Source organism: Stenella coeruleoalba (genome assembly GCF_951394435.1).
Source record: "Stenella coeruleoalba genome assembly, chromosome: 2".
NCBI lineage: Eukaryota > Metazoa > Chordata > Mammalia > Artiodactyla > Delphinidae > Stenella > Stenella coeruleoalba.
Window position 1 is genome coordinate 181,653,547 of NC_137147.1, and position 26,220 is coordinate 181,679,766.

A 26,220-nucleotide genomic window follows, 5' to 3' on the forward strand; every position below is an offset into this window, starting at 1 on the left:
TTATCGATGGCTTACTATGTACCAAGCTCTGTCCTAAGGGCTTTACCTGTGATGTTATAGATACGATTCACCCCATTTTACAGAAGGCAGTTGAGTCACATAGGAGATTAAAGGATTGTCCAAGGTCAAGGGACACATTGGCCTTACAGACTGATGACAAACCCTGGAATGGAATTTGGGACGGGTCACCCCAGCACGTGAGAAAACTGGTGTGCGGAGATGAGGCGAACTTCTCAGAAGTTTGTTGACTTAGAGTGTTAGTGGGCCAGGGTGAGCATGCTTTTGAAAAAAGTGCTATTGTTTCTGAGTCTATGCAGTATGGTCGGCAAAAAGAAATTTAGAGGTGAGAAAAGGAGCACGTAAAGGCTATTCTGTGAATTCCTAAGTGAACTGAACATTGTCCCAGAAAGGGATGAGTTTTGTATCTTGTAGCTCATAGTTCCACCTCCAGGACCCCAGCTCCGACCACCCAGGTGGAGGACCCCAGACTGCAGGCACACTGGCCCCCTTTAACCTGCCATGAAGCCACTGCAGACAAGCTGCGCTTTGAAGGACGATCCCAGTTTCCAACACCAGAAGGGAAAAGCATTCCCCATCCTAAAGGGGATGAGGTTTTTCTTTTTGTTTTGAGACAACCTCTAAAAGTTTCCAGAAGAACAAATGCCTTCTCTGCTTCTCTTGATTTTGTCAGCGGCAAACGGAACATCGGGCGGTGGACTGTCATACAGAAACGAAGGTGGGTGTGGGGACTTCTGCAAACTGGAAGGAACCCCGAAGACTGCAGGGGTCCAGGCTCAGCCCCCTCTCCCTGTCCCGCCACAGCCAAGGCCCAGAAGGAGGGGGAGGGGAGAAGGCACTGCTGGGCATCAGGCTGAGGAATCCACCTGCATCAGTGCTCCCCTTAAGGAAAGGCAGTCACTTGCAGCTCCACACTCCAAACTCGCCAGTAGTAACTCCCAGGTAAGTGAGGAGACCTGGCCGGGAGGCCCAGGATCTGGGGGTGGCATGGGGCAGCAGCCTTGGGAGCCTCCACGCAGCGTGGCTCGGGAGCGGTGAAAGGGAGAGGGTCCCAAAGGATGCTGGAGCAGCTGAGCCTGTCCCTGTGTGGCTGAGGGCAGTGTGACTGCAGCCGGGAGGGCCGGAGGCCAGCGAGAGGGTGCTGCGGCCCAGCCTGGAGGACTGGGGATGCCTCGGGTGAGGCTCCGGGGGGATCAGACTTCTCCTACTGCGAGTTGCAAGTCCCACCCATCCCCAATTCCCAGAATTGAGATGCAGCCCCAGGAGGGGCGGGCGTACATGAACTGTTGAGAAATCATGATCTGAATTGGCTAAGACCTCATTTCTACCACCCTACGGAATGAGGAGTGGTGGTCAGTGGCGACTGTTGGAGACAAAAACATCATTGCTATAAAATTTTACGTTTCCTGTACACCTGACTTTAAGGCCTGAGTAACTGGTACCCACTCTGTTTTAGGAAGTGTACTAGAACAGACCCTTTCCTACTACGAAAGGAGCCCTGTTACTCTTGAAGAAGCAGGGACGTCACCGTTCCCTGGCAGGTGATGAAAAGTGCTCTGGCTTAGTGATGTTGGGTGCATCTGGGCGAGTGGCGTTTGTCTTGATTTAGAGTGTGAGGGTGGAGGGGCTTGGCTGTGGGAATGAAGTTGGTGCAAGTTCCTGTGGAAAAGGGTTTTTATTAGCGTTTTGATTGCTGTTTGCAGGCAAGAAACAAAATAAAATACAGAAGTGTCTGCTTTGAGAGAGACTCTGGGAGAGCGGTAGGGACGTGCAGTGTTGCAGTGGCTCAGGCGACAGTGCAAGGGTGGGTCCCAGCCCCTCCCCGGTCCCTTGGGGTATTGTGTTGAAGGGCAGCCAGCAGGGATACTGGTGACCTCGCGCAAGGGCAGCACATGGGCTCCTCTGGGCAGCCTGGTGGGCAGTAGGTATCAGACAGGAGCGAGGGGCTGGGAAGGAGGGGCACATCAGCAGGCAGACTCGGCCGTGGGTGCCCTGGAGGGTCACGTTTCAGGGACTCTGGGTAGACGTGGAACCTGGAAATGCAGGTTACGTATGATGAGTGTGAAGAGCTCCATGATACTTAGGTATAAGAAAATCCTTTTCTTTACTTTTCTACATAAAATCAAGTCTGGCTCAGAGTTCATTAGCTTGGCTGACAGGATGTCCCAGTCAGTCATTTTTGGAAGACTGTCACCAGGCAAAAGCATTTCTACTCCAGGTACCAAAATCTGCCAGCGAGAATCTTTGAGTGAAGGAGGCAAATGGTTTTGGGTAAGTCAGTAGGTATAATTTTAACCGTCACCACTTCCACTCCCTGGGTCCCTGGCCAAATGTATTCTGGGAGTGTCCCTAAAGGGAGAACCAGCAACACTGGGGAGAGCATATGCTGCATCCCTGTACGGTGTTTCTCCAGCTGGTGTGGGGACTGGCTGCCAACAGGCCATCCCTCTGTACTGCTGAGCTCTCTGCTTCTGGTGTTGGGATGCCTAATAAGGTTAGGGAGTCTCATGGGCATTAGCCTATGGCCTGCCTTTTCTCTGTAAAATGAGTTCCATGGTCAGAAGTGATGTCGTGTGGGAGAATATGACAGAGTATAAGCCATTCAGCAAGTCCGTAGAGAGAGTGCTGGCAGCAGCGTGATGACAGGCAGGGAACCAAACCCAAATCGGGAAAAAGTGCCTGTTCCAAAGGGAACAGTCACCCTTTCCCTGATGGAAAGTGGCCAGTGCAATCAGCCTGCCACCCGGCAGCTGGCCTCTGCCCCAGAGTTCCTCACTGCACTAAACGGCACCGCTGGTCACTCAGTCGATCAGGTTAAAATCCTCAGAGTTCTCTCTCATTTTCCTTCACACTCAACATCCAATCTGCCAGCAGGTACTACTGTTTCTACTTCTAAAATGGCCCCCAAATCTGAATTCTTCTCATCCACCTCTGCCTCTGTCACTCTAATCCAGGCCATTATTGGCTCACCTGGACCACTGCAATAGCATCCCAGATCCACCTCTGCCTCTGTCACTCTAATCCAGGCCATTATTGTCTCACCTGGACCACTGCAATAGCATCCCAGATCCACCTCTGCCTCTGTCACTCTAATCCAGGCCATTATTGTCTCACCTGGACCACTGCAATAGCATCCCAGCTGGCCAGCTTGCTTCTAATTTTTCTGGTCTACAAACTGTTCTCCACACAGTGATTAAAATTTTTTTTTAATTGTGATAAAATATGCGTAACGTAAAAATGGTTAAAATAGTAAAATTTTAAGTGTGCATTTCAGTAGTGTTAAGTACATTTACATCTTTGTGCAGCCAATCTCCAGACTCTTTGATCTTGCAAAATTGAAACTCTATACCCATTAAACAGCATCCCATTTCCCCTCCCCCCAGTCCTTGGAAACCACCATTCCTTCTCAATGAAATTGATTGCATGCCCCATATAAGTGGAATCATATACTCCACTTTTTTTGTGTGACTGGCTTATTTCACTTAGCCTAACGTCCTCAAGGTTCGTCCATGTTGTAACGTGTCAGGAATCAAAAATCAATAAGGAAACATCAGCTTTAAATGACACATTAGATCAGATTAACTTAACATATATATACAGAACAATCCATCCCAAAGCAACAAACTATACATTTTGAAGTGCACAAGGAGCGTCCTCCAGGATAGATTGTATGTTAAGCCACAAAACAAGTCTTGATAAATTTAAGAGGATTGAAATCATATCAAGGGTTTTTTTCTGACTGCAGTGGTATGAAACTAGAAATCAATTACAAGAAAACTGGAAAATTCACAAATTTGTGGATAAAACAGCATGTTACTGAACAACCAATGGGTCAAAGAAGAAATTTTTTAAAAATACCTTGAGATAAAAAAGAAAATGGAAATGCAACATACCAAACCATATGGAATGTAGCAAATGCAGATGTAAGAAAGAAGTTCATAGAGATAAATCCCCAATTCAAGAAACGTGACAGATCTCAAACAACCTAACTTTACAGCACAAGGAACTAGTAAAGAACAAGTGGAGCCCAAAGTTAGTGGAAGGAAGGAAATAACAAAGACCACAGCAGAAATAAATAGATACTAAAAAGACAATAGAAAAAAATCAAATTGAGATATGGTTTTTTGAAAAGATAAACAAAACTGACTAAACTTTTAACTAGACTCACCAAGACAAGACACAAAATTAGAAATGAAAGAGGAGACATTACAAAGAATCAGAAATACAAAGGATCATAAACGACTACTATGAACAGTTATACATTAACAAATTGGGTAAGCTAGAAGAAATGGGTAAATTCTTAGAAGCATTCAACCTAACAAGACTGGTTGATGAAGAAATAGAAAATCTGAACAGAGCAATTACTAGAAAGGAGATTGAATTAGAATCAAACACCTGCCAGGAAACAGAAGTCCAGGACCTGATGGCTTCACTGGTGAGTTCTACCAGACATTCAGAGAAGAATTAATACAGTACTTCTCAATATCTTCCCCCGCAAAAGGAGAGAACACCTCCAAACTCATCTTATGAAGCCAGCATTCTAACACCCAAACCAGAGAAGGACGCCACAAGAAAAGTACCAGCCAATGTTCCTGATAAAACATAGATGCAAAAATCCTCAAATATCAGTAAGCCAAATTCAACACTATGTAAAAAAGGATCATAAATCATGATCAAGCAGGATTTATTCCAGGAATGCAAGAATGATTCATCATCTGTTAATCAGTCAACCATTATACACCACATCAACAAATGAATAAAAATCATATGATCATCTCAATAGATGCAGAAAAAGCATTTGACAACATTCAACATCCATTTATGATAAACACTCTCAACAAAGTAAGTGTAGAGGAAACGTACCTGAACATAATACAAGCCATACATGACAAGCACAATGCTGACGTCATACTCAACAGTGAAAAGCTGAAAGCTTTTCCTCTGAGATCAGGAGCAAGACAAGGATGCCCACTCTCACCACTTTTATTGGACATAGTATTGGGACTCCAAGTCAAAGCAATTAGTCAAGAAAAGAAGAATTAATATTGTCAAAATGTCCATACTACCAAATCAATCTACAAATTCATTGCAAACCCTATCAAAATTCCAATGACATTTTTTCACAGAAATAGAACAAACAATTTTAAAATGTGTATGAAACCACACATACACCCAAAAAACCCTAAAGAGCCAAAGCAATCTTGAAAAATAAGAACAAAGCTGGAGGCACCATGCGCCCTGATTTCAAACTGTATTACAAAGCTAGAGTAATCAAAACAGTATGGCATTATTGTGGAGAAAAAGGAACCCTCCTACACTGTTGGTGGAAATGTAAATTGGTACAGGCACTATGGAGAACAGTATGGAGGTTCCTTAAAAAACTAAAAATAGAGCTACCATATGATCCAGCAATCCCAGTCCTGGGCATATATCCGGACAAAACCATAATTCAGAAAGGTACATGCACCACAATGTTCATTGCAGCACTATTTATAATAGCTGAGACATGGAAGCAACCTAAATGTCTATCGACAGATGAATAAATAAAGAAGATGTGGTACATGTATACAATGGAATATTATTCAGCCATAATAAAGAATGAAATAATGCCATTTGCAGCAACATGGATGGACCTAGAGATTATCATACTAAGTGAAACAAGTCAGACAGAGAAAGACAAATATCATATGATATCACTTATATGTGGAATCTAAAAAGATGATACAAATGAACTTATTTACAAAATAGAAACAGACTCACAGACATAGAAAACAAACTTATGGTTACCAAAGGGGAAATGTGGGAGGGATAAATTTGGAGTTTGAGATTAACATACACACACTACTATATATAAAATAGGTAATCAACAAGGACCTACTGTATAGCACAGGGAATTCAACTCAATATTCTGTGATAACCTATATGGGAAAACAATCTGAAAAAGAATGGGTATATGTATATGTATAACTGAGTCAATTTGTTGTACACCTGAAACTAACACTAAAAAAAACCCCAGTATGGCATTGTCATAAAAGCAGGTACATAGATCAATGGAACAGCATAGAGCGCCCAGAAATAAATCCACGCACATATGGTCAATTAAAGGATCCAAGAATATACAATAGGGAAAGGGACGTCTCTTCAATAAATGGTGTTGGGAAAACTGGACCCCTATCTAATATCATACATGAAAATTAGCTCAAAATGGATTAAAGACTTGATGTAAGACCTGAAACCTGAAATCACAAGCTCCTTGATACAGGTCTTGGAGATGGTTTTTTGGATCTGACACCAAAAACAAAGGCAACAAAAGTGAAAATAAACAAATGGGACTACCTCAAACTAAAAAGCTTCTGCACAGCAAAGGAAACCATCAACTATACGAAAAGGCAACAAAAAAAATGGGAGAAAATATTTGCAAATCATTTATCTGATAAGGAGTTAACATCCAAAATATACAAAGAACTCACACAACTCAATATCAAAAAAATGCTCTGATTTTAAAATGGACAAAGGATCTGAATAGACATTTTTCCAAAGAAGACATACAGATGGCCAACATGTACATTAAAAGGTACTCAACATCACTAATCATCAGGAAATGCAAATCAAAACCACAGTATCACCTCACACCTGTTAGAATGGCTATTATCGAAAAAACAAGAAATAACAAGAGTTTGTGAGGATGTGGAGAAAAGAGAACCCTCCTGCACTGTTGGTGGAATGTAAATTGGTGCAGCCATTATGGAAAACAGTATGAAGGTTCCTCATAAAATTAAAAATAGAACTATCATATGATCCAGCAATTCCACCTCTGAGTATGTATCTGAAGGAAACAAAAACACTAACTCAAAGATAAACGTACCCCCATGTTCACTGCAGCATTATTTACAATAGCCAAGACATGGAAGCAATCCAAGTGTCCATCCATGGATGAATGGATAAGGAAGTTGTGGTATATATATATATATCAATGGAATATTGTTCAGCCATAAAAATGAAATCTTGCCAATTGTGACAACATGGATGGACTTTGAGGGCATACTGTATGATCTCATATGTGAGATCGTACATACAGGTATATGTATACACATACATATATACATACATACGTACATATACACATACACATGTGGAATCTACAAAAATAAAACCCCTTGATACAGAGAACAGATAGGCAGCTGCCAGAGTCAGGGGGTGGAGGGTGAGTAAAATGGGCAAAGAGGTCCAAGGTACAAATTTCCATTCTAAAATGAGTAAGTTCTAGGGATGTACTAAGACCGAACTGTATGTTTGAAAGTTACTAAGAGAGTAGACCTTAAAAGTTCTCATCAGGGAAGGGGAAGGGTAAGCTGGGACGAAGTGAGAGAATGGAGTGGACATATTTACACTACCAAATGTAAAATAGATAGCTAGTGGGAAGCAGCCGCATGGCACAGGGAGATCAGCTCTGTGCTTTGTGACCACCTAGAGGGGTGGGATAGGGAGGGTGGGAGGGAGACGCAAGAGGGAGGAGATATGGGGATAGATGTATACGTGTAGCTGATTCACTTTGTTATACAGCAGAAACTAACACACCATTGTAAAGCAATTATACTCCAAGAAAGATGTAAAAAAAAAGTTCTCATCACAAAAATGTTTGTGTGTGGATGTTAACTAGAATTATTGTGGTGATCATTTCACAGTACATCCAAATGTGAAATCGTTATGCTGTACACCTGAAACTTATCTGTCAATTGTATCTCAACTTAAAAAGGACATTACAGAATCATTAACCCATACTCAAAAAAAAGTATGTGCTGATTCCCATAAGCAGGTATAAAAAATTCAGTTGTGGGAAATTCAGAGAATTCAGAAAGCAGCAATGGGAATTCAGAGAAGAAAGAGATGATTTTCAGCTCTAGCAGTTAGAAATGTCTGGATGAGGCAACATTATTTGAGCCAGGCTTTGAGACAAGGGTACCATTTTAATAGGAGGAGAGATGGAATGGATCAACCTATAACTTACAAGATATCAGTAAATTAATAAATAAGATAGTTTGTCTTGTGAAATATAAGAAAAATACAGGTGTATGAACCATCTGGGGCTCCTGTTAAAATATAGATCCTGATTCAGTAGGTTTTGGGTGGGACATTTCTAACAAGCTGGCAGGTGACGCTGAAGCTCTGGTCCACGGAGCAAGGGGTTAGGCTTTGCAGGTGGATGGAGCCGCACGGGTGAGGCTCGGAGACGGGAAAGAGTAACACTTTCCCAGAAGCAAGAACGGCCCAGTTAACCAGAGTGCGATTGTATTTGGGAAGCTATGTGAAGTAAAGCTACAAGGCAGGTCAGATCCAAACCGTAGAGTGTTTTCTTTTTTAAATTGAAGCATAGTTGACTTACAGTGTTGTGTTAATTTCTGCTGTACAGCAAAGTGACTCAGTTACACACACATATATTCTTTTTCATGATGGTTTATCTCAGGATATTGAATACAGTTCCCTGTGCTCTGCAGTAGGACCTTGTTGTTTATGCATCTTGTATGTAATAGTTTGCATCTGCTCCTCCCCCACATCCCCTCCCCCTTGGCAACCACAAGTCTGTTGCAAACTGTAGAGTGTTTTGAATGTTGAGTTTTCAAATGTGAACTGTGTCCCACAAGAGGGAAAGTGTCGAGAGGGGAAATAACAGGGTCAGAATGCAGGTTAGCAAAGTGAATCTGGCTGTGGGATGCAGGACCAGTTAGAACACTAACTGTAGCGGTGCACGTGAGAGGTGTTGAGGGCTTAAGATGGAGAGATGCCAGCTAGACTGGGAAGGACAAAATTATTTTTATGTAGCAAACAGATGCTCAAAACCTAAAAATCGGATAAATAAATGAATCAGCAAATAAAATAAAGAGCTTACCATAGGAAGAAGGCACAGGACATGGAGGTGGACATGTGACTGTCGTCTTGATGTGTGGGAAAATGATGATGCCATTAACAGAAAACTGAGGAAGGGGCATTTGTTTGGGGGAAAACATGATCCTAGCGATACTCATTGAATTTTCCCTGTGTGCTGTTTACAGATTCGAATGCTGTTTTTGCTTTGTCTCACTTAGTCCTTTACCACAATCCCATGAGGACATACCATTTACATGCCCTCTTTTAAGGATAAGGAAACTGAGGAACAGAGAGATTAAGTAACTTGCTCAAGGTCACACAGCTGGTAAGAGGTGGAGCCGACCTCATACCAGGCCCTCTGGGTCCAGTATACAGCTCCTAACGGCCGCCCTCAGTCCTGTGGTGCATCAGATGTGTCTGGGGGTGGCTCCCCCAGCTCCCCTTGTGTGTGGGGGGGCGGCCTTGGGCTCCCATGCCCCCGGCCGCAGCTGGTTGTCCAGGGGAGGAGACCTGGCAGGGCAGGCCTGTGACCTGGTGGGAAAAGTGAATTGAGCTGACCTAGTTCCTCTCCTGGGAACTTGGAACGGGGAAACGGACGTTGATTTGGGGAGATAAGGGGACCCCTCGTTCCCGCCCTTGAGACTGTCCCCAGGCCCCTGCAATCTGGGGCCCGTCATTAAGCCCCCCTATTCCTGAGGTAACTTAGTCTCTGTTCTTTGTACCCAAATGATCCTGACTTCAGCTCAATAATTTACTTCCTTCTAAGAATTTGTCCAGATCCACTGAAAAATGAATAAAATGCTTTGGTAATGCTAGGTGAACATTAACCCTCTAGTGTTCCCATCTGTCAATTAAAGAATAAGCAGAAATCCACGGGGTGATGTGCACGGGCAACATTCACAAGTGAAAGCTGAGGAGTCAAAGCTCAGCCGACACCAGCAGGAGGGGCACAAATGGGGAGAGGCCCCCACCTGCAGGCTTGCATCTCTTTCAGAAGAGCCACACAGCACCGTGCTCACTGCGGTACCAGGATAGGGTCAGAGACGGGCGCGAAAGGTCTTCCACTGAGGGCAGAGATAGCGAACCTACCAGGCAACAGGCATTTTGCGGAATATTCTAGAAGACAGGCCTCCTCAACTTTTGTGCCATTAAGAGTGGGAACAGCTAGAGCCAGAGCAGGGTGCTGGTGGAAGGGTGATGCGACCTCAACGTCCGTCTCTCCGCTCACGGCCGGGGCTGCTGCTGCACGTCGGGGTGGGCACTCTCTGCATGCCCCCAGGGCACATGCCTCCTTCCCCGCATGGCTGCTTGAAGGAGCGGGCGGACCTTCCCAGACAGGCAGACGCTTCTCCACTGACGTGCACTGGTGTCTGTGTCCCTGCCAGGACCTTCAAGTGTACTCTAGCGGTGCCTGCACGATAGGGTGTGAGTGGGGAAAGCTTCTAAGGTATTAGACACGACCATTCTGAACTGAGGTAGCCTCCCTGTCGAAGGATAATTTATAGACCCTCAGTACCTAAAATCTGAGCTTTGAGCAGTTACTGAGAGAGAGAGAAAAGCTTTGTGTAATCAGCTGGTACTACCTTGTACGTACTGTTTATTTAGACTGGAACGTCCTTTGCATCTGTGAACCTCTGGAAAACCTTGACTCAGTCTTCAACTTAACTTCAACATCATTTCCTCCAGAAAACCTTCTCTGACCTTCCCAGACCCCTGTGTTTCCTTCCCCGGGCTCTCATTCAGCCCTGCACATGCGTTTAGGAGAACGGTGTGTTCTCGGGCCTCTCAGTCAGGCACTGTATTGTGTTTGTCTTCGTGTCCAGTGCCTGGCACAGAGTGGTTGCTTAAAGTATTTTGGCCAAATAAATGAAAATGTGATTACAGAAAGATGCCCCATCCCAGTGCACTTGCCTGTGTGAGACAAGAACGAAGAAGACACCATAGTTGAGGGAGTTTGAACGTTGAGCGTGAAGGAAAGCTTTGATGACAGCAAAAGGAAGATGTCGATTGAAAAGCCACCTGTCTCTGGACCCCAACAGGAGGAAATAAGACAGAAAAAGATTTCGAGAGACAAAGGCCCTAAGACTTCCTAATTGAACAGAGGGACTCAACCCTGCTGTGAAGATCCGGTTATTATTTCATATTTTCAAGGTAGCCCCTGTTAGGTGCGGGCAGGGCTGCAGAAGACATGGACACAAGGAAGGAAGTCAGTAAGAGTCCTGAGGATTAAGTCTTGAGAAAGAAATAAACCAGAGGTTTGCTACGTTTTCCGAGGAAATTACAGATTCAGGCACACCAAGAACCTCACCGAAACAGAGCCTTGTGCTTTAAAACGACCCTTGGCTGCCCTGAAGTGGAAGAGCCGTCATTTCTACAGCCTCTGAAGGAGATGCGCACCCTGTGCCCCTTAGGTGCAGAGCGAGGGGCAAGGCAGCTCCTCCCCACTGGCAGCCCCGGGCCGAAGCAGGGAGCTTCCTCCACCGCCAGCACAGGGGTCTTGCCCAACGCACGTCATCATCGCTGTGAGTCGGTCACTCACGGTTGTCTGCCATCCTGCCCGCTTCCAAGTGGGAGCTTTTGTGGTGACTGACATGACCCTGCTCTAGCGCTGTGTGTCCAGTGTGTATATGGGAGGGACGGGGTGGGATAATCTTATTTTAGTTCATGGCTCACCAGACCACAGAGAGCCGCATCCGAATCTGAGGGAGGAAACGGCATCAGAGAGAGGTTCTGGAGCATGGGCTGCATGCGGGGGCTGGGTGGCGCTTTCCACTAACAGCTTTGGGGGGACGGATGGGAGGCTGTGCTCTATGGTGTAGGAAGGGGGCTACGAGTAATTATTTGGTGCCAAGAGGAACAGGTGGCAGAGACCAGTAGCGCTTAACAAAACCCTGTTCTCTTCTCTCCGGGCACACGATCAGACCACATTTCCCAGCCTGCCTGGCAGCGAGTTGTGACCATGTCACGACTTCTGACTGAGGGTCTCCCTTGAGAGCATTTCCCCTTCTGCTGGCTGGATGTCAAGGTCACCTTGGGAGGTGACCGAAGACAGAGCTGCTCTCCATCACCTGACCCCCGAACAAGGAGGACACATTTGAACTCCTAAGTGAATGAGAAATAACCTTGTATTGGGTTCAGCCGCTGGGACGGTGGGTTTGTTACAGCAGGTGCCAGTCCCTGGCTAGTGCCGAGCTTTCCGCTTTTCATTACTTGAGGCAGCAGTAGCTAAGACTGATCGCCTGCCTAAAGCATTCTTGGCGTTCTTTGTGTTATCATGGGAGAGAAGACCCCTGGAGAGAAGAAAAAATTCTTCAGCTGGTGAGATGGGTTTTCAGAGAAATTTGATTAGACCATTGAGAGAGATTTGCTCTCCTCTTGGACCTGAGGCTGGTGATACGGGACACAGCTCAGTTACCTTGTGGCTTGTGGTCAAAATTATAGCACTCAGGATGGATGGACCTGAGATGCTGCTTCAGAAAAAGGTTCGTTTCTGTATGAGTGATGTTTACATCATAAAAATAAAGCATTTTGTTTTATATCTCCATTTTTTCATTGATCTTAGTATGGGAGAGAGTACTTAATAACATAAGAAACCTTTCAAAACAAATTAGGTGGAAAGGGCTACTAACAAAATAGCATTCTCAGCATAATCCAGATTTTAAAAAGCAAGCCATGAGTATATTTATACACACATGGACCTAGGAAGATGACACCAGAACGCTGAGCAGTCACTTGTGGGTACTAGTGAGTGCGATTTTTGTGTTTGTCTTTATTCTCTTCGATATTTTTCAAACTCTTCTCAATGGACATGCACCATCTCCAGATGAACAACAACAAAGGCAGTAGAAGTTATTTTTAAGGAAAAGACAAAGAAAAAATGTCTTGGAATAAAACAATCTAGTCTCTTCACTCGTCATTACTGTGAGTTCTCGGTCAAGGTTATATCCCAGCAGAAAACTGGGGATCCTTGAATTCATCAATAAAAGCAGAGCTGCAAACAACAGTCTTGTATTTGAGGTTGAATGAAGTCGTGAGTGTTTAATCCAGACCTTGAAAAGCACGGTGATTTTACTGAGAGTTGGTGCTTTCAAGAGCTGTACTTGCTTTCCATTTAAGCGTGCCTGTACGCTCCTGTTAAACTCGGGAAATACACTGCTCCTTTCTTGGACTTCAGTGCTAAACTCAGGCAAATCTAGTAGTGTAAGTATCGGCAGTGTCAGCAGCATTAAAACACTGCTGTCCTTCTGTTTACATTATCGCATCCTGGTTAAGAATGCATTGGTGGCTCTTCCCTTCCTGAGACAGAATTCCAGCCTCAGGTTAAAAATCATTCGCATTCCAAGGAAGTGGAAGGACCAAAGCGAGAGTTTCTGGAAGGTTAGCTACCAGGTTGGGGCTGAGAAGTCAGTGCCCCTCCCCCTCTGCCTTCAGCCACCACAGCCTTCAATGTTCCTGCTTTATTTACTTATTTATTTTTGGCAGTGCCCTGGGGCATGCGGGATCTTAGTTCCCGGACCAGGGATGGAACCCACTTCCCCTGCATTGGAAGCATGGAGTCTTAACCACTGGGCCACCAGGGAAGTCCCCAAATGTCTTTGCTTTAGAATTCATCCTGTGGCACGAATGTTCTTTTACTGGAACAGGATAAACCTGTGGTCTTCGTATTGGAAAGTCCTCCAGTTCAGGAAACTTTTCAGCTTTCTGTTTGGACAGAAGCTGAGTAAAAGGCAGTGGGGTTAGATTAACATTTGCCCACAGGACTTCATTGCTCTGTAAATTGTAAGCATTTGCTGTGGAAAGATTCAGACAGTGAGTGATGTAAACAGAAAATACATCTTTGGCTGAAGTGTGGATTATTGGAAAAGGTGTAGACTTTGGAGGCCAGCAGACCCAGGGCCAGACACACTCACAGGTGGCGTGACCCGAGGCCCGCTTTCAGCTTCTCTGAATCTGTTCTTTCACTGGGAGAAGGAGGGTCCCAGGACCTGTCTTGAAGTGTCGTTAGAACGAGGTGACAAATGTATGACAAGCACCTCACCCCGTACCTGGCACACAGCACATGCCCCACATCCATGGCTTGTTAGCTGCAAAGCAGGAGGTGAATATGTAGAAAGAGAAAGACTTTTACTTCACAGCATCCCGCAGAAGCAGAAGGAAGATGTATTGTGAGGGCTGCCAACAGGAGGGCTGACCAGAACTTCCCCTGAGGGCCTTTCAAGGGCCAGGGATGAACCGTAACTAGTCAGCTCCTGAAAGCTGCCATTTTTCATGCTGCAGCAAAGAGAATTTTTCTTTTCTTTTTCTTTTTTTAGTGATCTTTTCCCATCAATTTAAAAGAATTGCAGTATAGTTGATTTACAATGTTGTGTTAATTACTGTCATGCAGCAGAGTGATTCAGTTGTACATATATATATATACATTGTTTTCTTTTTGAAATATTCTTTTCCATTCTGGTTTATCACAGGATATTGAATATAGTTCTCTGTGTTCTACAGTAGGACCTTGTTGTGTATCCATTCTCTGTGTCCATGATTCTGTTTCTGTTTCATAGTTAGGTTCATTTGTGTCATATTTCAGATGCCACATGTAAGTGATACCATATGGCATTTGTCTTTCAAAGACAGTTTTTCAAGTGGCAGTTGTCATCATCACAGTGGCCACATGAATGGGAAAAGGAGAAACAAAAGGTCAATTATGAATGTACAATATTTCACATTTATATTAATTAAGGAATTCCAATGCCATTAGAAAACAAGCTTCATGGGTTGCATAATGTACTCGATCAGATCGGGATTATACTGTTTTCATTTCTTAGCAATTACATGTGGATACAACCCTTCCCAACTATCTGATTTAGAATCAGCATTTGATATAAAATTAGTTGATTCAGGGAGTGTCAGGTCAATTAGTCACTCTGTGTTGCTAATTCAAATCCAGATCTGAAGAGTAACTGAGTAAAAATTTCAGTTGACCCACTGCACTTCCATGGAAATGAGCTTTGGCTCAAATCAGTCAATGGCTGATTTTTAAAAAAATCTTAACAGTGTATTGTGGGTATCTTTTCACATCAGTAAATACACATTTTCCTCATTATTTTTACAACAGCACAGTGAGAGGAGCAGTAGAGTGCAGGGAGTAAGAGCATGAACTAATGTAAAGTGTGTTGTAATAAAATGCTTTCAGTGGGGATTAAATGAATTAATGCAGGTGAGACAAGAAGACCCGCCAGCAAGTACACTGTATCCATCACCTCCTCCATCATTTCCTCAGTGGAGTGCTGTCAGCTCTTTCTAAAGTGTGACTAGTACAAGGAGTGCTATGATCAACATTCTTGCACGTGTATTTTTGAACACTTACTAGTGTTTCTACAGAAGTGAGAATGAGGGATTATGTAGGAAGTCCACACAGAGTTATGTTTGCCTAACCGCTCTTGAAAAGTTGTACCAATTTTACACGCCAGCCAACAGTGTATATAGGATGACTCATTTCTCCAGACTTTTGCCCAAACTGGATTTTCTTTTTTTTATTTACTTTTTTGGCTGTGTTGGGTCTTCGTTTCTGCGTGCGGGCTTTTCTCTAGTTGCGGTGAGCAGGGGCTACTCTTCGTTGCGGTGCGCGGGCTTCTCATTGCGGTGGCTTCTCTTGTTGAGGAGCACCGGCTCTAGGTGCGCGGGCTTCAGTAGTTGTGGCACGCGAGCTCAGTAGTTGTGGCTCGTGGGCTCTAGAGCGCAGGCTCAGTAGTTGTGGTTGCACGGTCTTAGTTGCTCTGTGGCATGTGGGATCTTCGGGGACCAGGGCTTGAACTCATGTCCCCTGCATTGGCAGGTGGATTCTTAACCACTGTGCCACCAGGGAAGTCCCCAAACTGGACTTTATAATAAAAAAATTTTCTTCTCATAGGTGAATGTAACTGATCTTTAACACACTGGATTACAGTATAATGAATACTTTACCCAAAAAACCCACAAGGCAACCAAACTGAGCAGATGCCATACATTATACACTTAATTTTTTTAATAGAATGTTTTCACCTTTATCTAACATCAAGATGTATGAAATTCTTTTCTTTTCTTTCCATAATGCTTCTATGTGCCTTCATTTGGAGCCTAGGGTATATGAAAATCAATTTCTTTCCTTTTCAAATCTGAGGACACTGTGATTACTCAAGCGTTCTGGGGAGGTTAGGTTCTAGTTGCTACAAGCGTGCAAAGTCCTATCATTAGAATAGAAATATGTTGGTATTCTCCACATCTTCCCCAAACTGGTCTCCAGGAGACTGTGATCTGAGTGGGTCCCGGCTGCAAAGGATTTAGTCTTTACCACAGATAAATCTTCTAGAAACAACTTGAAAATGCCAGGGTTAAGTCAGATTACTGTTCAAGACTGTGTTTACTCTTTTCCCAGCTCTTGAGTTAGGGATCCTGTTTGCATTTGGGTTCTGTGTGAACTCAATAAACTCACAAAAAGCCCTCCTCAGCCTTGTCCATTTCTCGTTTTATTTGTCATCTTGTTCGCCCTCTGCTGGTTGTTTGGAAGAAGAATATGAATGATGAGAACTACTCTGACCCTGAGAGATTTCTCTTAACTTGTTTCTGTCTTGCGAAATCAAAATTCCAGTTGCACTCCCTAATTCTAAAAATGTTAAAAGAAAATGTGCGTTTTAGTGGGTTAGGTCAATGTGAATTACTGAGGGTGTTTGGATATAAGGCTTGCGGGTGGAAGAAAAGCAGCTTGACCTGTTTTTATATATGTTTTACTGTTTGGCTCTTCAGCTATGGATTTTCTCACATGTATAACTGTAGTTACATCACAAATGCAAGGAGTAGAGTGGACATGAATGTCTTCTGCCAATCTGGGGAACCCAGAGCTGTAAGCATCCTGAGAGACTGAAAAAGAACACAGAAGTAGACAGTTTCCATTTATTACCAGACCCATTCACTCAAAACCTTGTAGAGTGCTTTCAGAGTCCCAAAGCTTCCGTTTGACTTGTAAGCTCTACACAACACCATTCCAGGAAATCCTCAAACTCGTAAGCATTACAGTGATACCAGTTCATTTAAGAGCCAAGTACTTCCAGTGTTCTGGCGCACCTGGGAAACGTAGACAGGACAGCAAAGCACTAACAAGGGAGGTGACAGTCTCCACCACTGGCCTCCACTCTTCACAGACATCGTCTTCTTTGTCTTCTTCTGATAACAGCACCACTCTCCCTTTGGGAAACTGCCCTTTCGCCTCCATGTGATTCCAGGGGCTTCTAATCATGTACCTTGGGTCCCTGGCCACAGGCCTGAAAAATCACCATATCACACCTCCCTGGTCAAAATGATGGGCAGATGACCCAAACCTGGCCACTTCCCTGGGATTTTATGTGTAAATTCTGGGAGAGAGAAGCTCTCTCCTTCCTCTAGGGATTAAGAAGCCTGACCCTCTCCACGATCCTTTCTCTGCCACCCGTGTCATGGTGGACACCCAGGAGAGTAAATGTGGAGGGAGAGAGATGGAGCTGAAATATATTTGGAAGCAGAATCTCTGAAAGATTGAGCTGGAGGTGAGAGATGAGCAAGAGGATAGCCAAGAATAACTTCTCGATTTCTGACTTTGGTTCCTGGATGAACGTGTTAGCATTTGTTAATATGGGGGAGAACCAGGAGGGGGATTGGGGAAGAAACCAGAGCTGTGGCGTGACAGGAGTCCATGGGCCTGGAGGCATCTGTGGGACACCCAGTGGAGATGCTACATGCGCAGCTGGATGTGTGACTTTGGAGCTGGGGAGAGAGATTTAGCTGAAGGTATCCATTTAGGAGTCGTGACGTGTATAATGTAAGGGAAGATACTGTAGTGGATGAGAATATTAGGTATAGAAGACAGTGAAGAGAAGGCGGCCCAGGACCAAGTTTTGAGGAGGTTCAAATTTTAATGATTGAGTAGAGAAGGAGAACTTAACAAATGAGACCTAAAAGGAGAAACTGGTAGAGCAGAGTGAGAATAAGGTATCATAGAATTAATTGCAAAGAAGAGTTTCAAAAGAGGATAGTGGTCAACTAAGTCGAAAGCTACTGAGAGTTGGAGAAATTTGAGGTCAGAGACACATTGGGTTTGGCAATAAGGAGCGCGTTGGTGAAGCTGACAAGCATTTTCAGTGGAGTAAGAGGTGTGAACACTAGTTCAGAGGTTAGGAGGGAATGGCAGTGACCAGCAGTGTAGATGACCTTGTGAGTTCATGGGAGACTCGTTACCCTCACCGCGCACGCACACACACACACACACACACACACTCACCACGGTACCCGTAGCAGTGACTGATAAAGTATTTAAAAAAAATTTGAGAGACCGTCATTGTATCTCCTGGCAGAAAAATTCATTCCTTGGGTGTTTGACTCCTAAACCATCAGTACCTAGAATCATGAAGATTGTAGCAAAAATATTGAGGGGATTCTTAGGTATAAAAATGGAGATGCTGATCTCACTTTTCCCATCTACACATGCTTCATTCTTCAGGGTAATAATGTTCTATAAAGTCACCACTAACACAGAATCCACTAATAGTGAGTTGCTGCTCCAGGGAGGAAAACAGGGTTAGGTTCCTACAAGCTTCTGGCCTCAGTGATGTCATCAGTATACCACGCTTATTCTGTATTTCCCAACATCCTTGTAAAACAAGCCCATCTCATCAGTCCTGAAAGCCTTCTCATCCACAGAACACTTAGCAGGCATTTGAAAACAACTACCACAGCCTCCTGACCTGCAGAACCTGCCTTGCCGGCAAGTTTCACATTTTCATGCTGTACTGGCTTTTGAAATGTGTGAGCCAGCACTGGCCCGGAAGAGTTTAATTAACGTTCTCCTGACCCTGGGTAGTGTGATTGTAAATTTCTTCAGCTTTCAGCCTCACAGCAATGGTGTGCACTATGCTTTTTTTTTTTTTTAATCAGTCCTCATTTTTGAATCTGTTATCAAATCTAAGCTCGTACTGCTTGCCCCACAACAGGGCAGTAACTCAAGAGACAAGCTGTTGGGGCAAGGAATAGCGACTTTATTTGGAAAGCCAGCAAGCCGAGAAGATGGTGGACTAATGTCCTAAAGAACCATCCTAGCGCTGAATAGCATCCAGGCTTCTTTTATGCTGAGGGAAAAGGGGAAGCAGGAGGGTTCAAGATTAAAGGGTAAAAGCAGATTGCAGACTTCCTGGAGACACCTGGCCTTCAAGGGAAGCATGACATTTCTCTGTTCTTCCACTTGCTCATATAGGCTGGATCACAAGGCTCCCACAAAAACTTCAAGTTGTCAGCACTTAGTTTTACTGTACACTCTTATCTCGGCTTATTAGCAAGGCTTCTAGGCTGAAAGCAAACTTATCTACATGTAGCAGCCATAATTAACCCTGGCCCGTGTTATGGGAACTTTCTTCGGGGACCTTAATGAGCTGTTTGAGCACGAGCAACATTTCTCTAGTATTTAACTCTTTATGTGCAGAGCTAAAGTAATAGAACACAGAGGCTGAAGTACGAGGGAGGCACTCCCAACATGGTGATAGTTCTGTTCTTCCTCTGCTACAAATTTGCAAGGTTAGCCCCTTTTCCATCTCTTCCATAGGTTCATCACACATTACAGATGTTATGTTAGCACTTCCTGGAGTGGCCCAATGCACAGATCAGAGAATTTCTTCTTCCTTTTCCTGGATGTCCCATATGATTGATTCCTTAACTTTAAACCTACAGACACAGCACTGTAACTAATGCCTGAACAAAGCTTATTAAACACATGCATTTTCTTCAAAAAGCACATCACGACCTTCTTGTGCTCGGAACATCAGACAGCACTCTGCTTGGCGGCCATTTCAAACAGAACAATCACCAAGCAAAAGCACAGAAATGTGAAAGACATGGCACTAAAAAGGCTGCAGAAAGGACACTTGTCCAGTGTGAGCTCAAACAAGAAGGCAGTGTTGCCTCGTTCAGTCTCAGCTGGAAATGTGTGCACAGGATGACTGTACGTGTCCTCAAATGATGGCAAAAGTGCCGTCAGTATCAGTATCATGGTCACAAATACATTTCAGCAAGTAGGCAAATTTGCAGTAACAGAATCTGCAGATGATGAGAATTAACTTTGGGAAGGATTGACTTTGGCTTTGGGAAGACCAGTGTTTTAGTCCTTCCGTGCTATGTATGGTCCCTCCCCACCTGCCCACTGCTCCATCCTCTTCTCATACCTTCTCTCTTTTGCTCACTCAACCCCTTTCAGTCCATTTATCCCACTAAGTTCTCTGCTGCTTTGTAGCTTTCACACTGGCTCTTTCCTGTGCTTGAAATACTCTCCACTCTGTCATTGTGTAGAAAATTTCTATTCATTCTTCAGAGCTCACTTTCTTCAGGAAAGTCCCTTTCTTCAGGAAAGCCACTGCCACTCTCTCAGCCAGGTTAGGGCTCACCAATACATGGTCTCCTGGTGCCAGTTAGCGTTGCCTTTATCACACTCGTCACAACGATAACAAACTGTTACATTCATCACAACTTTAATTGTGAAAGTAGGCAATTCGAGAAGATTGGCTGAGAAGGGGTGAGATTTCCATTTTGGACAGATTGAACTGGGGATGCCTGTGTGGTGTCGAAGTGGAGATTTCCAGAAGAATCAGATACGAAAAGGGGTAGCTGGAGGGACATGTCTTGAATGCAAAAAATATGTTTGGTTTGCAACCATCTTTCAGTGGTTGTTGAAACCTGAGGCTAGACAAGACCACCAAGGAAGACTGTGAGGGACAACCACAGGGACAGAAACAAAGAAACGAGAAGAATGCAGACACTTAGGGGAAGTCAAAGGGGGCGGAGTCTAAGAGACTGATGAGTGATTGCTGGAGACTTGGGAGCGGAACCCGGAGAGCAGGCGCTAGACACTGAGAAAGGAGTGTTTCAGGACGAGCAAGATGCTGCACATAAGTCAGATCAAGACTGAAAATGAATCTTTGGATTTAACTGAAGATCATTCAAGACTTTAGCGAAAGGAATTTCTGTAGGATATTAGAGTTAGAAGCCAGATCATAAGAGGTTTATTGAAATATTGAGAAGTTAGGTAATAAAAGCAATGAACATTGACTTCATTTTTTTATGTAAGTTTCAGGTGTACAACATTGTAATTCAACATTCACTTCTATTGAAAGAAGTTTAGGGACTTCCCTGGTGGCACAGTGGTTAGGAATCCGCCTGCCAACGCAGGGAACACGGGTTCGAGCCCTGGTCCGGGAAGATCCCACATGCCGCGGAGAAACTGAGCTCATGTGCCACAACTACTGAGCCTGCACTCTTGAGCCCTCACGCTGCAGCTACTGGAGTCTGCACGCCTAGAGCCCGTGCTCTGCAGCAAGAAAAGCCACCGCAGTGAGAAACCTGCACACCGCAACAAAAAGTAGCCCCCACTCACCGCAACTAGAGAAAGCCCCTGTGCAGTAATGAAGACCCAACGCAGCCAAAAATAAATTAATTAATTAATTAATTAAAATTTATTTTAAAAAAGTTCAGCAACATATACAACAGAAAATCAATAAATATTCATGACATATATTAATAATATATCAATATAATTCTACTTAAAATAACACATTAATAGGTTATTATTAGTTATATAAAATAAATTAATAAAGTATCAACTGATTTTTTGTAAATATTAATAGTTAATATAATCACACTATTATACATAATCATCATTAAGTAATCCATCTGTACACTATTATTAACAATATATAGATGTTATATCACATGATTCATTGCATTCTCTTACATGCATATCAGCATATTATTGATACAATCACTATATTAGCTAAGATACATTAGTGCCCCTTTAAGGATCTCAAGCGTATAGCTGGGGGGCTCCTCTCACATCTTTGTTAGAGAAGATTAACATGGCTTATGTTATGCAGCCGTTAGTTTGGCAGATGTCTTTTCCGTCCCAGTCAGAAGAGAGGATCTGAAACAGTTTGCAATTATGTGGAATCAACCATATAGCGATACATTTACAGTTTTTCCCTGGGGCTAACTTAACTTACCCGCTGACTGTCATGATACAATCAGAAGATATCTGGATCACCTGGACATCCTGTGGAACATACTGACCTATTACAAACTGACCTATTACACTGATGATATCTGCTCATTGGACAGGGTGAACAAGAGATGCTGGCAGCAGAGAACTTGGCAAGACCCATTGCGCTCCATGGAACAGGAGATAATTGCTATGAAGATTCACAAACCTGCCACTGTGGTAAAAAATTTGAGTGTGTCTGGGGGTTGAGGCAAACCGGGACATCCCTTCAGGGTTAAAAGACAAATTGTTTCATCTTGCATCTCTTCCCACAAAGAAGAAAATACTGCCCCTCTCAGGGCTCTTCACATTCTATGCCTAGGCACACAGCTCCCAGTCATGTACTGAGTGGTCTGAAATTCTGGCAGCTTTGAGTCAACTCTGCAGCAGGAAAGGGCTCTGTAGCAGGTCCGGGCTGCACCACAGGAGTCCTGACATTTGGCCATTCAATATGGCAGACCCTGCAGTGTTGGAAGGATAGGTGGGGAGAAAAGATGCTATAACGAGTTTAAGGCAAGTTCAAGAGGAATAGCTCTTTTATCTTTCTAGAAATAATTCCTGGTGTGTCACAGGACCCCGGTAGAGGCAGAATGCTTTACCATGGAGCACTGAGAGGCCCATATGTCAGAAACTGCTCATTGTGGGCTGGGTTCTCTTGAATCTACCAATCATTAAGTCTGGGGGTCCCGGCAACCATGCATAATAAGGTGGAAGTGCTGTATCATCTCAGTGATTGAGTTTGACCAGTACTATTAAGATGTACTATTGGGACTTCCCTGGTGGTCCAGTGGCTAAGACTCCATGCTTCCAAGGCAGGGGGCCCAGGTTCGATCCCTGGTCAGGGAACTTGATTCCACATGTCACAACTAAGTGTTCACATGCCGCAACTAAAAGATCCTGCATGCCCCAATGAAGATCCCGCATGCTGGGCTTCCCTGGTGGTGCAGTGGTCGAGAGTCCGCCTGCCAATGCAGGGGACACGGGTTCGTGTCCCGGTCCGGGAAGATCCCACATGCCGCGGAGCGTCTGGGCCCGTGAGCCATGGCCGCTGAGCCTGCGCGTCCGCAGCCTGTGCTCCGCAAAGGGAGAGGCCACAACAGCGAGAAGCCCGTGTACCGCAAAATAAAAAAAAAAAAAGATCCCGCATGCTGCAACTGAGACCCAGCACAGCTAAATAAATATTTAAAAAAAAAAAAAAAAAAAAGATGCACTCTTAAGCCCAGACTCCCCTTCTCCCCAGCGGAGTTATAAAAGCATTTTTCCATATGGCACATTTGAACATATAGGGCAAAGTAGGAGATGCTGAAAGGGGGGAGAGCTGGAATTTGGTTTATGGATGGATTGAACTGGATTGTCTTGTTATGTGGGTGCAAGCTTAAAATGGATCGCAGAGGCATTACACTCACTCAGGTGTAACGTCACAAGAGAGTGTTGAGGGAGAAATCTTTCCAATGGGTAGAACTTTGAGTCATCACCTTTTCATCCACTTCATGTAGAAAGAAAGGAGTCCAAGGTGAGAATTTACATGAGCTCATAGGCAGTGGTGAACCGCCCGACTGGCTGATCAAGAGCCTGAAAGAAAAGGACTGACAGATGGGAGACAAGGAAGCATGGGCTGGAGGCGTGGGAAAGGACATTTGGGGCACGTGTGATGGTCTTCCCTATGTGTCCTTGCAGTTCCCGCCATCAAGACCTGGGTCTGTCTCTCCAACTCTTAAATCTGGGGTAGGCCATATGACTTTGGCCAATAGAACAACAGCAAAAGGATGCAAGTATAGGCTTCAAACATGCCGGGGCATTGGGGCTTGCCCTCTCTTGCTTCTGGGAACTCTCCTGCCACTTATGGGAAAAGCTTGGCCCAGTCTCTTGGAGGATGAGGGCACATGGAAAGAACCGCCAGCAGCCCACCGCCGTCAGCCAAGGTCCAAATGCACGAGTGAGCCCACTGACGTGACATGGAGCAGAGCTGAGGCCCACTCAAATCCCCAACCTTCAGAATCAAGAGCAAATGAATGCTTGTTGTTTGAAACCAGTAAGTGCTGCAGCAGTGAGAGCTAACTGACAAGGCAGCTGTCTAGGCTTTGCTCCTAATCTATTAATAGGATTTAAGGAACTCCCTTGCCAAAGACTGGCTTTGGGACTTGATTCTGAATCAGAAAGTCAGATATGAGATTCGGACTTGATTAAAACCTTTTGTCCAGCACACCTGCCTTCCTTTCCTAGGGCATTAAGCCCCATGCATCAGCCTTAGAGGTGGAAGTGATTTAAGGTGATTTAAGGAAGAAATTTGACGAAAGACATTTGCTTGATATTTTCAAAATTTTATCCCTATTACTGAAGTCCGCAAGAAGCCAGGGGGGCGGTTCCTCTCATGCGCTGCTGATGGTGGGATAGAGCACATGGGCATTTTGGGGGCACATTGGCAGCACTGACCAAAGAAAAACAACAAAAAACCAACCATGGATCTACTCTTTGTCTAAGCAATTCCGTTTCTTTGTATCCGTTCACGATATGAAGAAACACGTGTGTTCAAAGAGGCATACACAAGGTGTTCATTGCAACATTTTAATAGCAAAAAGATTGAAAATAGAAAAATAATAATGTATATGACGGTATGCCTGTATTGTGGAATATTAGGTAGTAGTTAAAAAAATGAGGTAAATCTGTTTGTACTGGCTAGAAAATATCTCCAAGATATATTCTCAGGTGAATGTATTAGTTCAAGAAATGCTAAATTCTCTTAGAGGTAAATTCCAGAATCTCAGTGGCTTAACAATGGAAGTTGTTTTCTTTCCTCATACAAACTACAGTGAACAGCAGAGCAGAGGGTGGGTCTGCCCCACGCCGTCATTCAGGGCTTCCGGCTGACAGTGTCTCAACCTTCACCCAGAGTTTCTCAGGTCTCCCTGGGCATTTGTCCAGCCAACAGTTGGAGGAAAACAGAAGAAACCCCTGGAGGGACTTTTTATGGTATCAGTCCTAGATTGACACCCATCACTTCTGCCCATATTTCATGGGCCAGAATTCAGTCACACAGCCTCATCTAGTTGCAAGGGTAGCTGGGAATGTGGTCTAGTTGTGAGGAAGGAGACCGAGCAATGAACTTGGTGAACAGTCTGTGCCCGAAGGCTGTTAGAATCCGTGCCCACACCCGTACCCCCAGCTTCCCTGGATATTTGTGACCAAAGTCTGATCCCTCCAGAGTGTTGCTTGCCTTTTCCATGCTTACTGTCTGCACTTGCCCTCCAAGGTTTGTGGGGATCTGATTCTAGTTTGGGTCTAGAGGTCATAAGAGGTGGAAGAGTGAGTTCCAAGGATAATGTGGCATCTCTTTGTAAGAAAACTATCTCAGATGAGGGCTCTGCCAGGTCTTCAAGCAAGAGGAGGTTTCTCTTCAGACAGAGGAAGGAGCTGCTTCCTTGTCGAGGGGTGTCAACTCTGTTCAGATTCTCTGTAATCATTAGGATCCCACTCTTTCCAAACCAGGTCCATAATTTTAGCATAAAAAAGACCCAGAGAAGCTGTGAATTCAGCGGAGGTTGTAATTTTGCAATCTCTAGTCTCAGACATTGAGTCTGTTTTTCACACACCCTGGCTTCACGGTTATGAGACCAGAGACCCCTTAGGTCCATCACAGAAGCTCCCTGGTCCTCTGACCAGACGCTAGTTGACAGTTCCAAGCTCTGAGCCTGCCTTTTCCTTTCTTTCCCTCTGCAGGGTAGTCCACGGGGCCGGCCCACTTGCAATGCCTTAGTTGCCACTTCTATCGTTGCTGTATCGCAGCAGCCTCCCTCTCAAGATGCTCTTCATTCCAGACAGCTTCAGGTGATAGTTTGAAAATGCCCTTGCTACTCCAAGCCGTGGACTATAGTATTCCATTTTCCACAGCCTTTGAGTCTACCAGATCAAACCTAATCCTGGAGCCCCATCCTTGTGGACCTCTTTCCCGATACCATTTCTGGACAAAACACTTTACCAGCCAGGGTTCAGTCAGGAAAACACATCGTTCAGGTGATTTTAACCAGAAAACACTTAGCTCAGGGGATTGGGGGCTCACACACCTGCTGACAGGACTACAGGAGCCAAAGCCAGGAGACGCAGTGCCAGCACTTGGGGAATCAGGAGTTCAGCAGCCACGGGAAAACGGCCGTGACGATCCCAGCTGCCTGCAGCGTCCAGACAGGTGATTCCCGGGAGGAGCCGCATCATGTCCAGAATCTGTGCTTGCATCCGCAGAGGCCCACTAGTCCAGCCTTGTTTCTAAA

General features: G+C 44.5%; 1 protein-coding gene across 1 annotated transcript in view; it reads left to right on the forward strand.

The window, feature by feature from the left end:
- LOC307182404 (uncharacterized protein) overlaps positions 1 to 25,746 on the forward strand; it is a gene marked incomplete at its 5' end in the record, with an annotated part of 85,453 nt that extends 59,707 nt beyond the window's left edge. Inside the window, 3 exons of the mRNA XM_079913626.1 lie at positions 692 to 960; positions 22,036 to 22,135; positions 25,673 to 25,746. Coding sequence (XP_079769752.1) covers positions 692 to 960; positions 22,036 to 22,135; positions 25,673 to 25,677 — 374 coding nt within the window. The 3' untranslated portion in view covers positions 25,678 to 25,746. The remainder of the gene's footprint in view (positions 1 to 691; positions 961 to 22,035; positions 22,136 to 25,672) is intronic.
- Between the last annotated feature and the right edge of the window lie 474 nt (positions 25,747 to 26,220).